This window comes from Fulmarus glacialis, unplaced genomic scaffold (genome assembly GCF_000690835.1).
Source record: "Fulmarus glacialis isolate BGI_N327 unplaced genomic scaffold, ASM69083v1 scaffold10733, whole genome shotgun sequence".
NCBI classification, from domain to species: Eukaryota; Metazoa; Chordata; class Aves; order Procellariiformes; family Procellariidae; genus Fulmarus; species Fulmarus glacialis.
Window position 1 is genome coordinate 1 of NW_009204886.1, and position 13,104 is coordinate 13,104.

Consider the following 13,104-nt stretch of genomic DNA (forward strand, 5'->3'; position numbering starts at 1 on the left):
AGGCGGTGGGGAGGGCGGTGGGAGCCGGGTGGGTCCTGCTGTGATCCCCGCACCGCCTCCCAGGGCGGCGGAAAGAGTTTCTGAAAGTCGCTTGTGAGAACTTTTTCCGCTCTGTCTCTGCGCGAAGCGTCTGTCCGTGTCACAGAGGTTTTCTGCGTCTCCTTTGCAGGACACGATTCATCAGCTGGAGAACGAGCTTAGAGGAACAAAGTGGGAAATGGCACGGCACTTGAGGGAATACCAGGACCTCCTCAATGTCAAGATGGCCCTGGATATTGAAATTGCTGCATACAGGTACAGTATGATCATTGCAGACGTCTCTGGAATATTAATAGCACTGCAGATGCTGCTGGCTCGGGAAGCTTTACCACAGATAAGAAATGTCTGCATGCAGTGAACACAAGTAATGTTAGAGCTTGACTAAATTACTACAACCGTTTCAAAATCTACACAGACCCTGGAGCGTTTGCAGTAAGAACCCCGAGCTCGTTAGGGACCGGCTCTCTGGTAATCAGTGGCAAAGCTCCCAGCGAGCTCAGTGGGCGCAGGGTAGCATGACTCAGTGCAGTGGCACCCGGTGCCGCATTCTGCCCTTGTTTACAAAAGCAGAGGATGCAGCGAAAGACAAGTTTATTTTTAATCCTGTCTACTTTGCTTTGCATATGCCAAGCAAGCGGTGCTTGTCACTTGAATTCCCTTTTATCGCTTGAGAGAGACAGTGCACTTGCTTGATCATGGTTTCAAGCAGGGTGTGCTAATCTGCTTGTCTCAAACACTTTTGCTTTTCTTGCTCAACTTTCCTTTAAAGGCATCCCTTCTAATCTGGAGCAGGAACATTGCTTGCTATTGCCATCACCTGGCAGGTTTTTTTTTGTCTCCTTTGCATCACTTTAGAACTCTCATCGGAGAACTGCTGATTTTTCTGGGTCACAGGCTTAGATGAAAAACATTCATTTGAATATAAGAAAAGTAAAAACAAAAAAAAACCATTTCCAGATCTGCTTAAATTCCTGAGGCTGTTCAGAGAAACACACAGATACCCTAGAGTCTATGGCTGTTTGCTGCCCAAGTTAGCTGAACAAAAGTCTCTTCAGTTTTCACAGCCTCACAAGAAAAGTGGGTGACCAAACTATTGAACTAGGACATATGCTCTAATTGGCTTTGAATATCTCAGCCACAATATTTGATTTGGGTCTGTTGGCTGTGTCAAATTCTCAGTTTGCCTAAGTCATAATGCATCCTATGAAGTTAATTATTTTGCCACACTTTGTGCTGACTTAGGCCATAATGAAGTTTTTGACATTAAGGATTAATTTCAACTGACCAGCCAAAGGTGTTACCACATGCAAACCAAGCTAAAAGCTGTTTGCTGAATATGAATTTTGCAAAAGAGCTGATTCAAGGAAAGCTGAACTGGGGCTGTGAGCGATGGATTATGCTGATCATCTCTAGCATATTCCACATACAAACTGTTTTCATCCTGCTGACAGGGAAATATTCCAATAGCTGTCCCTTACGTTGGGTTTCTATGCTCACTTTTTTTTTTCCTCCTCCTGATTCCCTTAGGAAGCTACTGGAGGGTGAAGAGACAAGATTCAGTGCCTTCTCTGGAAGCATTACTGGACCCATATTCACACACAGACAACCATCTGTCACAATAGCATCCACTAAAATTCAGAAAACAAAAATTGAACCACCAAAGCTGAAGGTCCAGCACAAGTTTGTAGAAGAAATCATTGAAGAGACTAAGGTAGAGGATGAAAAGTCTGAAATGGAAGATGCCCTCGCAGCTATTGCGGAAGAAATGGCAGCCAAGGCCCAGCAAGAAGAACAGGAGGAAGAAAAAGCAGAGGCAGCAGCTGTAGAGGAAGAAGCTGTTTCTGAGAAAGCTGCTGCAGAACAAGCAGCTGCACCTGAGGAAGAAGAGAAGGAGGAAGAGGAAGCAGAGGAGGAAGAAGCTGCAAAATCCGATGCTGCAGAAGAAGGAGGTTCTGAAAAAGAAGAAATAGAGGAAAAGGAAGAAGGGGAGGAGGCTGAGGAAGAGGGGGAAGAAGCTGAGGCCAAGGGCAAAGCTGAAGAGGTGGCACCAAAGGTGGAGAAGGTCAAAACGCCTCCCGCAAAGTCACCCCCTAAATCCCCCCCTAAATCCCCTGTAACTGAGCCAGCCAAGGCTGTCCAGAAAGAAACAGCCGCAGAAGCAGGAAAAGAACAGAAGGTGGAGAAAGGTGGTGAGAAACCAGCCAAGGAGGAGGAGAAAGCAGCATCTCCAGAGAAGCCAGCGACACCAAAGGTAACCTCTCCAGACAAGGCAGCAACCCCGGAGAAGCCTGCGACGCCAGAGAAGCCCGCGACCCCAGAGAAAGCGGTGACCCTGGAGAAGCTGGCGGTGCCGGAGAAGCCCCGTTCTCCGGAAAAGCCAGCGACCCCAGAAAAGGTCCGCTCTCCAGAAAAGCCAGTGACTCCAGAGAAGCCCCGTTCTCCGGAGAAGCCAGCCTCCCCGGTCAAAGATGGAAAGGCTGTGGTGGAGGAGACCATCACTGTCACAAAGGTAACAAAAATTAGTGGCGAGGTAGAGAAGGGGTCCAGGAAAGAAGACATTGCAGTGAATGGTGAGGTGGAGGAGAAAAAGGAAGAGGAATCCAAAGAGAAGGAGGTTGAGGAGGAAGACAAGGGAGTTGTCACCAATGGCCTAGATGTGAGCCCAATTGATGACAAGGGTGAGAAAATTGTAGTAACCAAAAAAGCGGAGAAAATCACTGGTGAAGGTGGGGACAGTACAACCACATATATCACAAAGTCGGTGACAGTCACTCAGAAGGTAGAGGAACATGAAGAAAGCTTTGAGGAGAAATTAGTGTCCACCAAGAAAGTGGAGAAAGTTACTTCACATGCTGTAGTAAAAGAGATTAAAGAGACCGAATAAAATAAATCATAGCTAAATTTAAGAATTTAAAGAGCTTGGGTTGGTGCAAAAGGTTAAGCCATATGACAGCTGCAAAATGCATGTGAGTGACGGCTTCAAAGCAGAACGGGTTCTCTCATGGAGGCTCCAGACACACAGTATTTTACTTTTTTGTGCAATATAGGGGAGGGGGGGGGAATGCATGCAGGCTCAAGATGTACTCCCTCCACAGAGCTTGGGCATCTAAAAAAATAATACTAATAATAGTGCATGAGATGAAATGTGCAAAGGAAGCTTTTGAATTTCCTGAGCTGTTGGAGGGACATATCTGAGGAACGACTTAAGATGTATTATGCAAAGAACCAACTGAGCCAAAAACAAACAGAAAACAGTAATAGAATATTCATGAGAACCAGAACTTTCCTAGCCTTAAAAAAAGCTACTTATAAATAATTATGTTTACCTCACTGGTGCAGTTAGGGTGGACTTTTGCTCATGGGAGAACCTAGTTGACATGCACAGTACGCAACCTTTTGTTGTTTGATGTAAAACAGTCACAGCAGTTCTTGCTCAATAAAGGTCAATACTGAAAACACGACTTGTCTGGTGACTTTTTTTCCAACTCAAATCCTTCCCTGAAGTTCGATACTCTGTCCTGGATAGGAACACAGTTGCACGGGTTGAAAAGCTGCTTGAGTTTTTCCTTAGTGTCCTCATTTAGAAAACAAGTTTGAATTGGATATGATGAACAAATTTCCTGTAACATAACACAAATACTTGAGCTGGTTTAAGCAAATACTTAAGAGCTATATGCCATGCTTCCTAGAGTAAAGAGGAATCTATTGAATTCTGCTGCCTGGCCTTTAGCTGCTTAGAGGGGTTGCAATCCCTTTTGCTAGCAACAGGAAGGTCTCGAAGCCACGTGCTGCTAACATCACTTATCTGAGCAATCCTGCTTGTACTGGGTGTGAAAGTGTTAAACTCTGCTGCAAGTATAATTTTCCTCCTTGCACACCAGTCCCAACATGTAAGGAGAACCTTAAAGACACGGCCATTTCCAGATCATTCCTTCATTTTTTTCCTGTGAAGATAGCCTGTCTGTGAACCACAACTCGTCATGGTATCTTCTGTGACACCAGTTTGTCACTTAAGTGTGCATTAAGTAATCTCAACCAAGATGCCATGTGTTCATCAAAATGAGGTAGCTTCTGATTATTTTTTCCCCTCCTGCCTTAATTATATGGGAACATCCTTATCAATTCTCTGTCTCAAATGATCAACAGATGCAATCTGCCTCTAAAGCCAAAATTCCAAAATTGAGAGCAAATAAATTCCTGGAAAAAGGAACCTGTCCTGAAGATTATACTGGTATCATGTACATCATCAATACCAAAAATATTCCTAACTCATTTTTTACATATTTGTCCATTTGAAAATAGCTGTAGAAATGAAATCCTTCCAGAGTCTGAACTGAGGCCAGGTAGGGCTCAGATCATACCCAGTATGACTGACAGATAAAACCAAAATAAAGCATTTTTAAATTTCCAGTAGAAAGGTCTCCTAAGCATTGGCCTATGTCTACTGCCACTCCCAGGCTGGCTTTATTAAGAAGAAAGCCAATTAAAGGGCCCTCTAAAATCCCTCTACATGGAAAATAAATGGAGACAAATGAAACAAAGGGAAGAAGAGGAGGGCCCCAACTCCAATTTGGAGAACTAATATGTCTTATTATGGGATTAATATTGTGTTTATTTCTATCACGTTTCAAAAGGAAAATGAAGAACACTGCTGCTGCCTTACCTCCCCTAACTAGCAAAGAAATGCAAATCATTTTTAAGCCTGGGTTCAGTACATGACTGTCCTGAAATCTGTTGACTAATTGAGGGTCTGATCAAAATCTATGATTTGCATATGCCTTCCAATTCTTTACCCTATCAATAATTGAAGATCAAGTAGTTTTTAATTGAAAGGGTTCTGCATGTTCTTCATTGGAGAAATTGTAAAAAGTCCACAGCAGATAAGCCTTTCAAACAAATCTGAATGTCTTTGTGTAGCAAAGTAATGAATGTTTCTCCTGCTGATATCAATAATGGAAATCTGTGCTCAACAGCGTGCTGGTTGAGAGATGTTTAATTAAAGCAGCAAATTAAATGGCAGCTTCTCTGTAGCGAGCTTATTTGTGAAAGTTTATGTGTATGTGACATAAAAATAACTATACCTTTATGAATAAGAAGTTAAGTAGCCCAGTCACACTCACCTATTGTCAGAAAGTGTTTGCACCAATTTATGTTAAAATAGAGAAATGCCCAATGGTTTGTGAGCATCGAAGCTATTTTTCTCTTGGGTCTAATCAAAATTTTCAAGAGAGCGCCACCACTAAAACCAAAAACTAAACCAGAGACCAATATTTAACATAAAACTTCCTGTTTACGTGCTTCCAAATAAGTTCTAAAATCTGCTAAAATGTCACAAACCGTGACATTTAGCCAGCGGGCTACCACCCCTCAGGGTAGAAAGACAGGCATCTTCAGCATCGAGGTGAAGAAGGGTCACCTTGTACACTGAATTAAACGTCAACGTCAGTGGGAGGCTCAAGAACACCTTGACATGGGCTTACACAGGTGCGGGTGGGGTCCCAAACTGGCTTGCTATTTTTCATATTATGCTTTCTTTTCAGTTCTGGTAGGATACAGGTACAAGGACCCAGAGATTATTATTCATGTTGTTTCGATTCTGCTTGCACATCGGCAGTCCCACCAGGATTGCAGTTTCTTGTGCAAGGGGGCTGTAGCAACGCTTCTGCCCGGGGTACGTTGACTTTCCTGAACGGTTTTGGGAGGTCACTGCACAGCCTGCGTGGGAGGCAAACTCCTGGGCTACCCACTGGCATGGCGTATTTCAAAATATCTTCATTTCCCCCCCTTTTCCACCCAAAACATATTTCAGTCTTTAGTTATTACCCAGAACTGCAGTTTTTTTCTCTGCTCTAACACACAAAATAAATTTGTGAGTTTAGTCTATTTCCCACTGCAAATGTTTCCATCAACTCCTAAGAGAAATAAGCCATAATTTAAAAATTAACACATTTCTAAATATTTATAAAACTATAAGAACTGATTAATATTTAATGTTGCCAAGAGGTTTTGTCTACTGACATCTGCAATCAAACAGTTTCAAAAGATAGCATAATTCCGGGGCAGAGATGCATAAATTGTATGTTATTTGCCTGTTCTGCACCAATTACTTCTTCACACTGTGCATAACCAGTGAAGGGATTAATTACTTTCAGACACAGAAGTTCATTGATCAATACGAAAAACTCTAATTACAATAATTCAATAATACAAACTCTAGAAACAATAATTAAAGGAAGTTACTGTGAAGATTTTTGCATCTTATTTAAGGTGGACCATCAAGACCTCCGTGACTTCAGGAGCTGGAGGGCTCTAAAACAGGATCTGTTCACCGTACCGGCTTGTGGAAGAGCTATGATAAGAGATTTTCAGCATCCCAGAGCTAACTTCCAGGTGGAAACAAACCGGGAAGAGTTACAAAACACAAATAGGTTGCATTTGCCAGGGAGCTGAGTCAGGCACTAGAATTTTCTCCAGGCATCAGGGTCTGTGCTTTTCCCGTTCACATGTGGGCTTTCTTCCTTCTCTGTTCAGGATTAAACTACCCTTAACTGACCTAGGAAGGCAGCAAATGATGAATTGTCAATTATTTAGTTACTGGAAGGTAAATTCCTAGAATCTGGATATTATATCTGTACAACTTTTCCCCTTGCCGAGTGGAAGGGGACTGCGTGTATGTGTATCCCAAGAAAAGCGTTCAGGACCTCCTTGTATTTGTCTTCCCCGTGATGAGACCTCGGCCTGATCCAGACCCGTCTGCCCAAACAGCAAGAGAACACTCAGGGGCAGACTCGGGGCTTTACTTGCAGCTGCAACTTGGGTTAAAGTTTCTATCGTGTCTCCCTCTGCCTGCTTTTACTGCATTGCGTCAAAGCGAGCTCCTGGATTTTCAAAGGTAAAACAAGTGTTGCCAAGTAGGATCCTCACAACCGTGAGAGCATCTCGGCAGGCAAACGGACACTGCCATCCTCCCTCCCACCAGTTTACCTTGGCGGCAAGACAGGACTGGGGGTGACACACCAGGCTGGACGGTCACTGCAGCTTGTCACTCTCTGCAGCTCATTGCCATGGCTCTGACTCACGCATTTCCTGCAGAGTCGTGAAATCTCTCCTCTAGCTGCAATGCATTGAAAATAACATGAGGAGCGGGGATCGGACTGAGATGCACTGCAAGGAGAGATGTGTTTGCTGGTATCTCTCTAAATGTGCTGGTTTGAGAGCATCCCTAGCAGTCTGGTTGCAACACTTTCGAGAGCTGCAAGCTGTATTGCTTCCCAGAAGTGAAAGGGATACAAAGGACTGAACAAAGTTTATTTGAAAAAAAAAAAAAAAGACAGGAAAGAGGAAGCAAAAATCAGATATTGCAAAGTTATAAGGAGCTCAGAGTGCTTGGAGAAAGGCAGGATGGGGGCAGTGGTTTTAATATATGCCAATCTATTTAACAGTGGTTTGGCTTTAATGGCTGTGATGGTTTCTAATCCGGTGCATAACATGTTTTTTGCTGCGTAGGAGCAGAAACTCTCTCCCAACTGAAGTGCCATGCTAAGCGTTTTCTGATAGGGCACTGAGATGAATTTCCAAGCACCGTCTCTCAGACTCAATATTCTGCTGGGTTTGATTTTCTGATAGAGCACTGAGATGAATTTCCAAGTACTATCTCTCAGACTCAATATTCTGCTGGGTTTGAACTAGGGCATCACATACCAAAAGGAGCAGGTCTCCTGCAATCCCACCAACAGCTTTAAAAGCGCTGAGTAAACAGCGTGGTCGAGTCTCTGGCCCGTGGCACTGCAAGCACCCCCCACCGCTCACCACCGCTTTCCTGGAGACAGAAAACAAAATCTGCTTTGTAAAAATAAGTCTGCATAAACGCATGTAGAAAAATCTCCATTAAAAGCAGAAGGGAAATGTGAAAAGAAAGACTTGTAAGAAGAGATATTGTTGAAGAAAGGGAAAATTAATTTACGTGTTTGCCTTTTGGTTCTCAAAAGCATCAAAAAATACAAGAAGGTGGGGGGGAAGCATTTGGAAATGATACTGGCACTCCCTGAACAGGAATTACTGGAATTATGGCATACGAGTGCAAACTCTGTTTCCTGAACGGTTTTACCATAGCTCCTTTTCTTTCTCCTGCTGTTTTTCCTGGGAACATGGAAGGAAAGAATTATTTTAAGTGCTTACCTCATCCATCATCATCATCTTTATAACTCTTTCAACTGTGAAAAGGGAGATGCTTTTGGAACGCCGCTAAAGTTTGTATAAAAAGACACCTCCTTTCTCTCCGAATGTAGCCATCGAGGAGAAACAACGCAAATCAACTGATACCACGAAGTCAGCGTACAGAATTAAAAGTAAACCCCAAGTCCCACACAAAAAATCCATCTAGCTGAGAGTGACTGTGAGAAGTTTTAGTGCAGCCATGTAATGCCTGTTTTAATGTGGGTTTCCATAGGTTTAGTTTATTTAAAATGGTTTAATTTGCAGCATTAGTCTAGCACTCGCCCCTAGCACAAGGTTTAATTTTATGCATCAACTTTAGCCAATTGAAAATAAATAGGCTCAGACTACAGGACATTGCTTTCAGAATTGTCAGTCTTTACTGCTGTTTGAGCTGTTCCTATTTTGTGCCTGATCACAGATTAGACCTTTCTTTGGCTCGTACTCAAAACTTTAAAAGGCCCTGACAAATTCTCAGTAGAAAATGAGCCTCTTCAGTCCACAGTGGATTGGCTTAAGATAGCAGCCTGGAAAGGCAGCTCATTCAAGTAGCAGAGAGCACTCCCCCCACATTGTCCTTCCCTCTAACACCTCACCCCACCTTTTTTTTTTTTTTTTTTTTTTGTTATTCCTCTAAGAGCAGAGGCAAATCTTAGATTAAATGCATCTTACATCTTTTTAAATCTCTTCTTTTCATAAAGAAGCCAGAAGAGAGCATAACAATCATTATCTTTGATCTCCTACACAAAGCTGGATACAAGACCTCTAATTTTTTTTTTTTTTTTAAATATACAGACATTGCTCCAAGTCTCACCTACATCAGCAGTCATTCTTCCCTTTCATCACTGAACCGTCAGATATTGAACAACTTCTTACCAACGTTTAACAGGCATGTTTGCCTTTTGCTTCTGTACTGGTGTGTTAAAATTTCTTTTTTCACAAGGCAAAAGGGAGCTTGTTCTTGTGTGCATACCACAACCCAGTGAGACCCATCACAAAGCTAACGGCACATTCAGACTCCAGTGTATTTTTACCATTGTAATATTTCTGTGTGGAATTTTACAGCCCCATCAAGAAATCCTTTGTCCACCTATTAGTTCCCCAAGCATATCAGCTAGAGACAGAAACCACTATCCCGTATCCTGTTACACTTGCAAGATTGCTTGAAAGATTGACTGCGATACACCACTTTATCAACTTTTTAAGTGCATTTAGTGACACATGACACATACAAGGAATCTGTGTAAGCATTTCTGTAACTTTATTGACTAGCTTTATTGCACATACTTATTGAAGCCTCCATTATTTTACCCACCCAAGGTTTCCGTAATTATTTTAAATGCAAGTTAAAGATAACTTTCATTCCCATTACTTATTTTTTCCCCGTTTTAATTTTAAGGTTCTGAATCACCCAAGAAAGACATAACCCCTGAATTCATATGTGTAGACCATGCGGCATTCAGGGAGCAAGCCAGTGGGTGCTCTGCAAGCATACTGATACTCTGCACAGAGAGAAACATCATAGATCATTAACTTTAAACCTCAGTGGTCACTGAATTAAATATGTGAGACTGCAATTTTAGCTCAGTCAATCATCATTTATTCTGTTGACCTGAAGAGAAAGCTAGACTGCCTAAAAATCAAGCCTTCTTTTTCACTTCACTCTCTTCCTTTCCTGCTGCTTCTTTCTCTTCCTTCTCCTCCTCACCAGTTTCCTCAGCAGTTTCCTGAGACTCCTCACCTTCTTCAGCTGCTGTTTCTTCCCCTTCTCCTTCCTCTTCCTCACCCTCTTTGGCTTCTTCAGATTCTTCCTTAGCACCTTTGAAAGACAAACAGAAGTATTTCACATGTACTGTTCCTAATCCCAATTTAATGGGAGCCAGCATACCTGCATCCTTCAACCCCACACATTTGGATGGCAGCCAGCTAAACACGATGGGGCTGGCAACTGATTTTGCATGAAAGCGGGGACTTTTATCTAGGACTTGCAAGGGAGACCAGCGAAACTACACAACCAACTTATCCCAGATTTCAGAGGGAGTGAAACACTTTATAGGTCTTGAAAAATATTGGCTGTGGACTCATTGCTTTAAGCCTTATCCAAAGGCTTGAGTTCAAAAAGGAATCTTGCCATTGCTCTCCGATTGGCTCTTTAGCTATCATTTCATTATAATAATCTTTACACTAATAAACTCCTAGAATAGTTCAATGGTAACCAATGCATTTCAGATATGTTTAGGTTAAATCCTTCAGAGCTATGCAACTGAAGTTGGGAAAAGCAACTTTGGATAACGTTCCTTTTACATTTTCTTTAAAATGTGAGTTTGTAAATAAATTATGGGGCAGCAAGGAAGTGGTGTATACTTTGGTTGAACAAGAAAACTACCTAGACCTCAGGCAATATATATTGCTATCCACTGAACCCAACAGTTACATCCACAGACATCAGCTGATGTTCCTATTATCATGGGCTGCTCTCTGGCAATTAGTATTTAGCTCAGGATGTCCTTGTTCCTCCTTTTTGAGGATGTCTGGAATTGCTAAGTACTGTTTGCTGCCATAAGAATATAAACATTACACACTGTTAAAGTATTATCATTCTTGTTTCAGGAAACTTGAATGGAAAAACACCCAGTGATTTCCAAGGGAGTATAATCAGTCCTATAATCTGCCTGATATTAAACATTTACCTTATCTTCCATTCAATATTCAGGCTTTCCTGCTTAAATGCTGTGTGCTTAATCGCACGATCCTTTGCTCATGTGAGCAGACAATGAGAGAGGTCTAATCATTAGACTTAGTCATCAGGATTTCTGGGTTTTACCCCATATGAGCAGGGTGAAGCATGAAAGAGAGGGATTTGAAAGTAACTATAAGTACCTTCCTCCTCTTCTTCAGCCTCTTCACCTCCCGCTTCTTCCTCACCTTCCTCTTTCTCTTCCTCCTCACCTTCTTCTGCAGGGGCTGCCTTGGCTTCTCCCACTTTAGCAGCCTCAACTGTTTCCTCTATTTCAATCTGTTCTTCCTGGACATGACTGGAGTAGTATGTGGGGAAGGAACGGGTTGTCATCAAGTAGGAGCTGGATTGGAGACCACTGTAGGCAGACCTGCCAAAAGTCGGGGCAGCCTGGGTGTAGCCACTGGTGATGCTTCCAACGCTAGTGAAACTGAGTCTGGTCTCTTCACCTTCCAGCAGTTTCCTAGCAGAAAAAAAAGCAAACAGAAATTAGACTTAGTTATGCTGCAGCAGATTCAGCTATGCACCAAGATACTATTATGCTTTGAGCAGCACAAGCTCTAGAGACTGCATACTTAGGAGTGCAAAAACTAGTCCACAATGAAGAACTATGAGGCAATCTTCTTGGAATAATTTAAGTTTCAGAAGTGTGCATTACTGGTGAATTAATACTTTTCCTTGTTAGAAGAAATAATGGGGAAAAAACCTCTAGGATTAGGTCCCTATAGCAGGTGAAGTTAGAGGTGTATTTTGGTAGCCTGTAGGGTTGCAGAGAACAATGCAGATGTATCAATTTGATGTTATGTTTAGCTATTAGACAAGGTTTATAGCCACTTTCTCAATATTCCCCCTTGTGGCATTCATAGAAACTGTTTCAGCATCTGCCATTTCTAACAGTATCTAGGACAAAACATTAAACACCTATTCAGCAGCAATTCTGCTGTAAAATATTTGCTTTGCAGGCGATTGCTTCTGAGAGTTAGAAACAAAGCCCGTTCTTAAAAGCATGTAATGGGTTTCCAATTTTGAGAACACAGCCGTCTGTATTAAGAAGTTCCACCAATACAAGATCTCTTCACTGTAAGTACAGAACAGGTATTTTTATCTGTAAAGATGGAGAACTGAGATTATATATTGCCAAGCTAAGAGTTCTGTATGCATATGCATATATATACATATTATTATACTCACTGAAGTTTGCTACACTGAAGATTGAATATTTTACCTCAAAAGCACTGCTTCTTCCACTAGCAAGACAACGGAGGAGATCTGATTAAATTTTGACATCTATCTATGAAAATTCTTGCTGGAGGAATGATAAATAAAATAATTCTCTTTAAGAGAGAACGGGAACCTGATCCAAGTTCTGACTTACTAAAACATTCCCCCCGTCATACCTATACGCTGCAATTTCGATGTCCAGGGCCATTTTCACATTGAGCAGATCTTGATATTCCTTCAAGTACCGAGCCATTTCACTCTTCGTGGTTCTCAGCTCATTCTCCAATTTGTTGATTGTATCCTGTTGGAAGTAACAATATTGACAGCGTAAAATTCTTAATTCTCCCATGTCTAGCAATAATACCTTGCAAGGAATTTCTCCAATCCTATTAACTTAACGTTGCTCTAGCAGACAAAGAAAACGAACAGCTCCAACTCCACCCTCAGCCAAAAAGGCACCATTTACCAAATCCCACCTTCCCTGGCAGGGTTTTCACACCTCTGTATCTACACCTTATTATTCCACCCCCATTTAGTGGTAAGAGCCCAATTTTCTCCTATCCAAGGACTAAAGCATGCATGAAATCTGTGTATCACTTCATTTTGGTTGTAGTCTCTGCATGCTTTTTCTAGTTTTAAGGGTATCTTTTTTATAATGCTACAGTTAAGGCTTTACGGGTGTATAGGTAAATGGTGTATCATGCATTATAGCTCTGTGGCATTTTGCACCATAATTTTATGACCCCTTACAGTTTAGATAAGCAATATCGCTACAGCGTGACCCAGAAGCAATGCCCCCCAACAACCTCCCCCTGCAAACCCCGACCCCCTCACCTGCAGGGCGGAGATGTCGGCGCTCTGCTTCTCTTCCAGCTCCTGCAGCTGCTTCTCCA

General features: G+C 42.1%; 2 protein-coding genes across 2 annotated transcripts; one reads left to right on the forward strand and one right to left on the reverse strand.

The window, feature by feature from the left end:
• Positions 1–169: 169 nt before the first annotated feature.
• NEFM (neurofilament, medium polypeptide) lies at positions 170–3,500 on the forward strand. The gene is made up of 2 exons (XM_009575163.1): positions 170–294; positions 1,567–3,500. Exons 1-2 carry the CDS (start codon positions 218–220, stop codon positions 2,921–2,923), a joined length of 1,434 nt encoding a protein of 477 aa, XP_009573458.1. The 5' UTR covers positions 170–217; the 3' UTR covers positions 2,924–3,500.
• A 5,991-nt stretch (positions 3,501–9,491) lies between these two features.
• LOC104074869 (neurofilament light polypeptide) lies at positions 9,492–13,069 on the reverse strand. Its single transcript, XM_009575164.1, has 4 exons — positions 13,046–13,069; positions 12,388–12,512; positions 11,134–11,453; positions 9,492–10,072 (listed from the first exon to the last, which is right to left on the reverse strand). Exons 2-4 carry the CDS (start codon positions 12,462–12,464, stop codon positions 9,894–9,896), a joined length of 576 nt encoding a protein of 191 aa, XP_009573459.1. The 5' UTR covers positions 12,465–12,512; positions 13,046–13,069; the 3' UTR covers positions 9,492–9,893.
• Between the last annotated feature and the right edge of the window lie 35 nt (positions 13,070–13,104).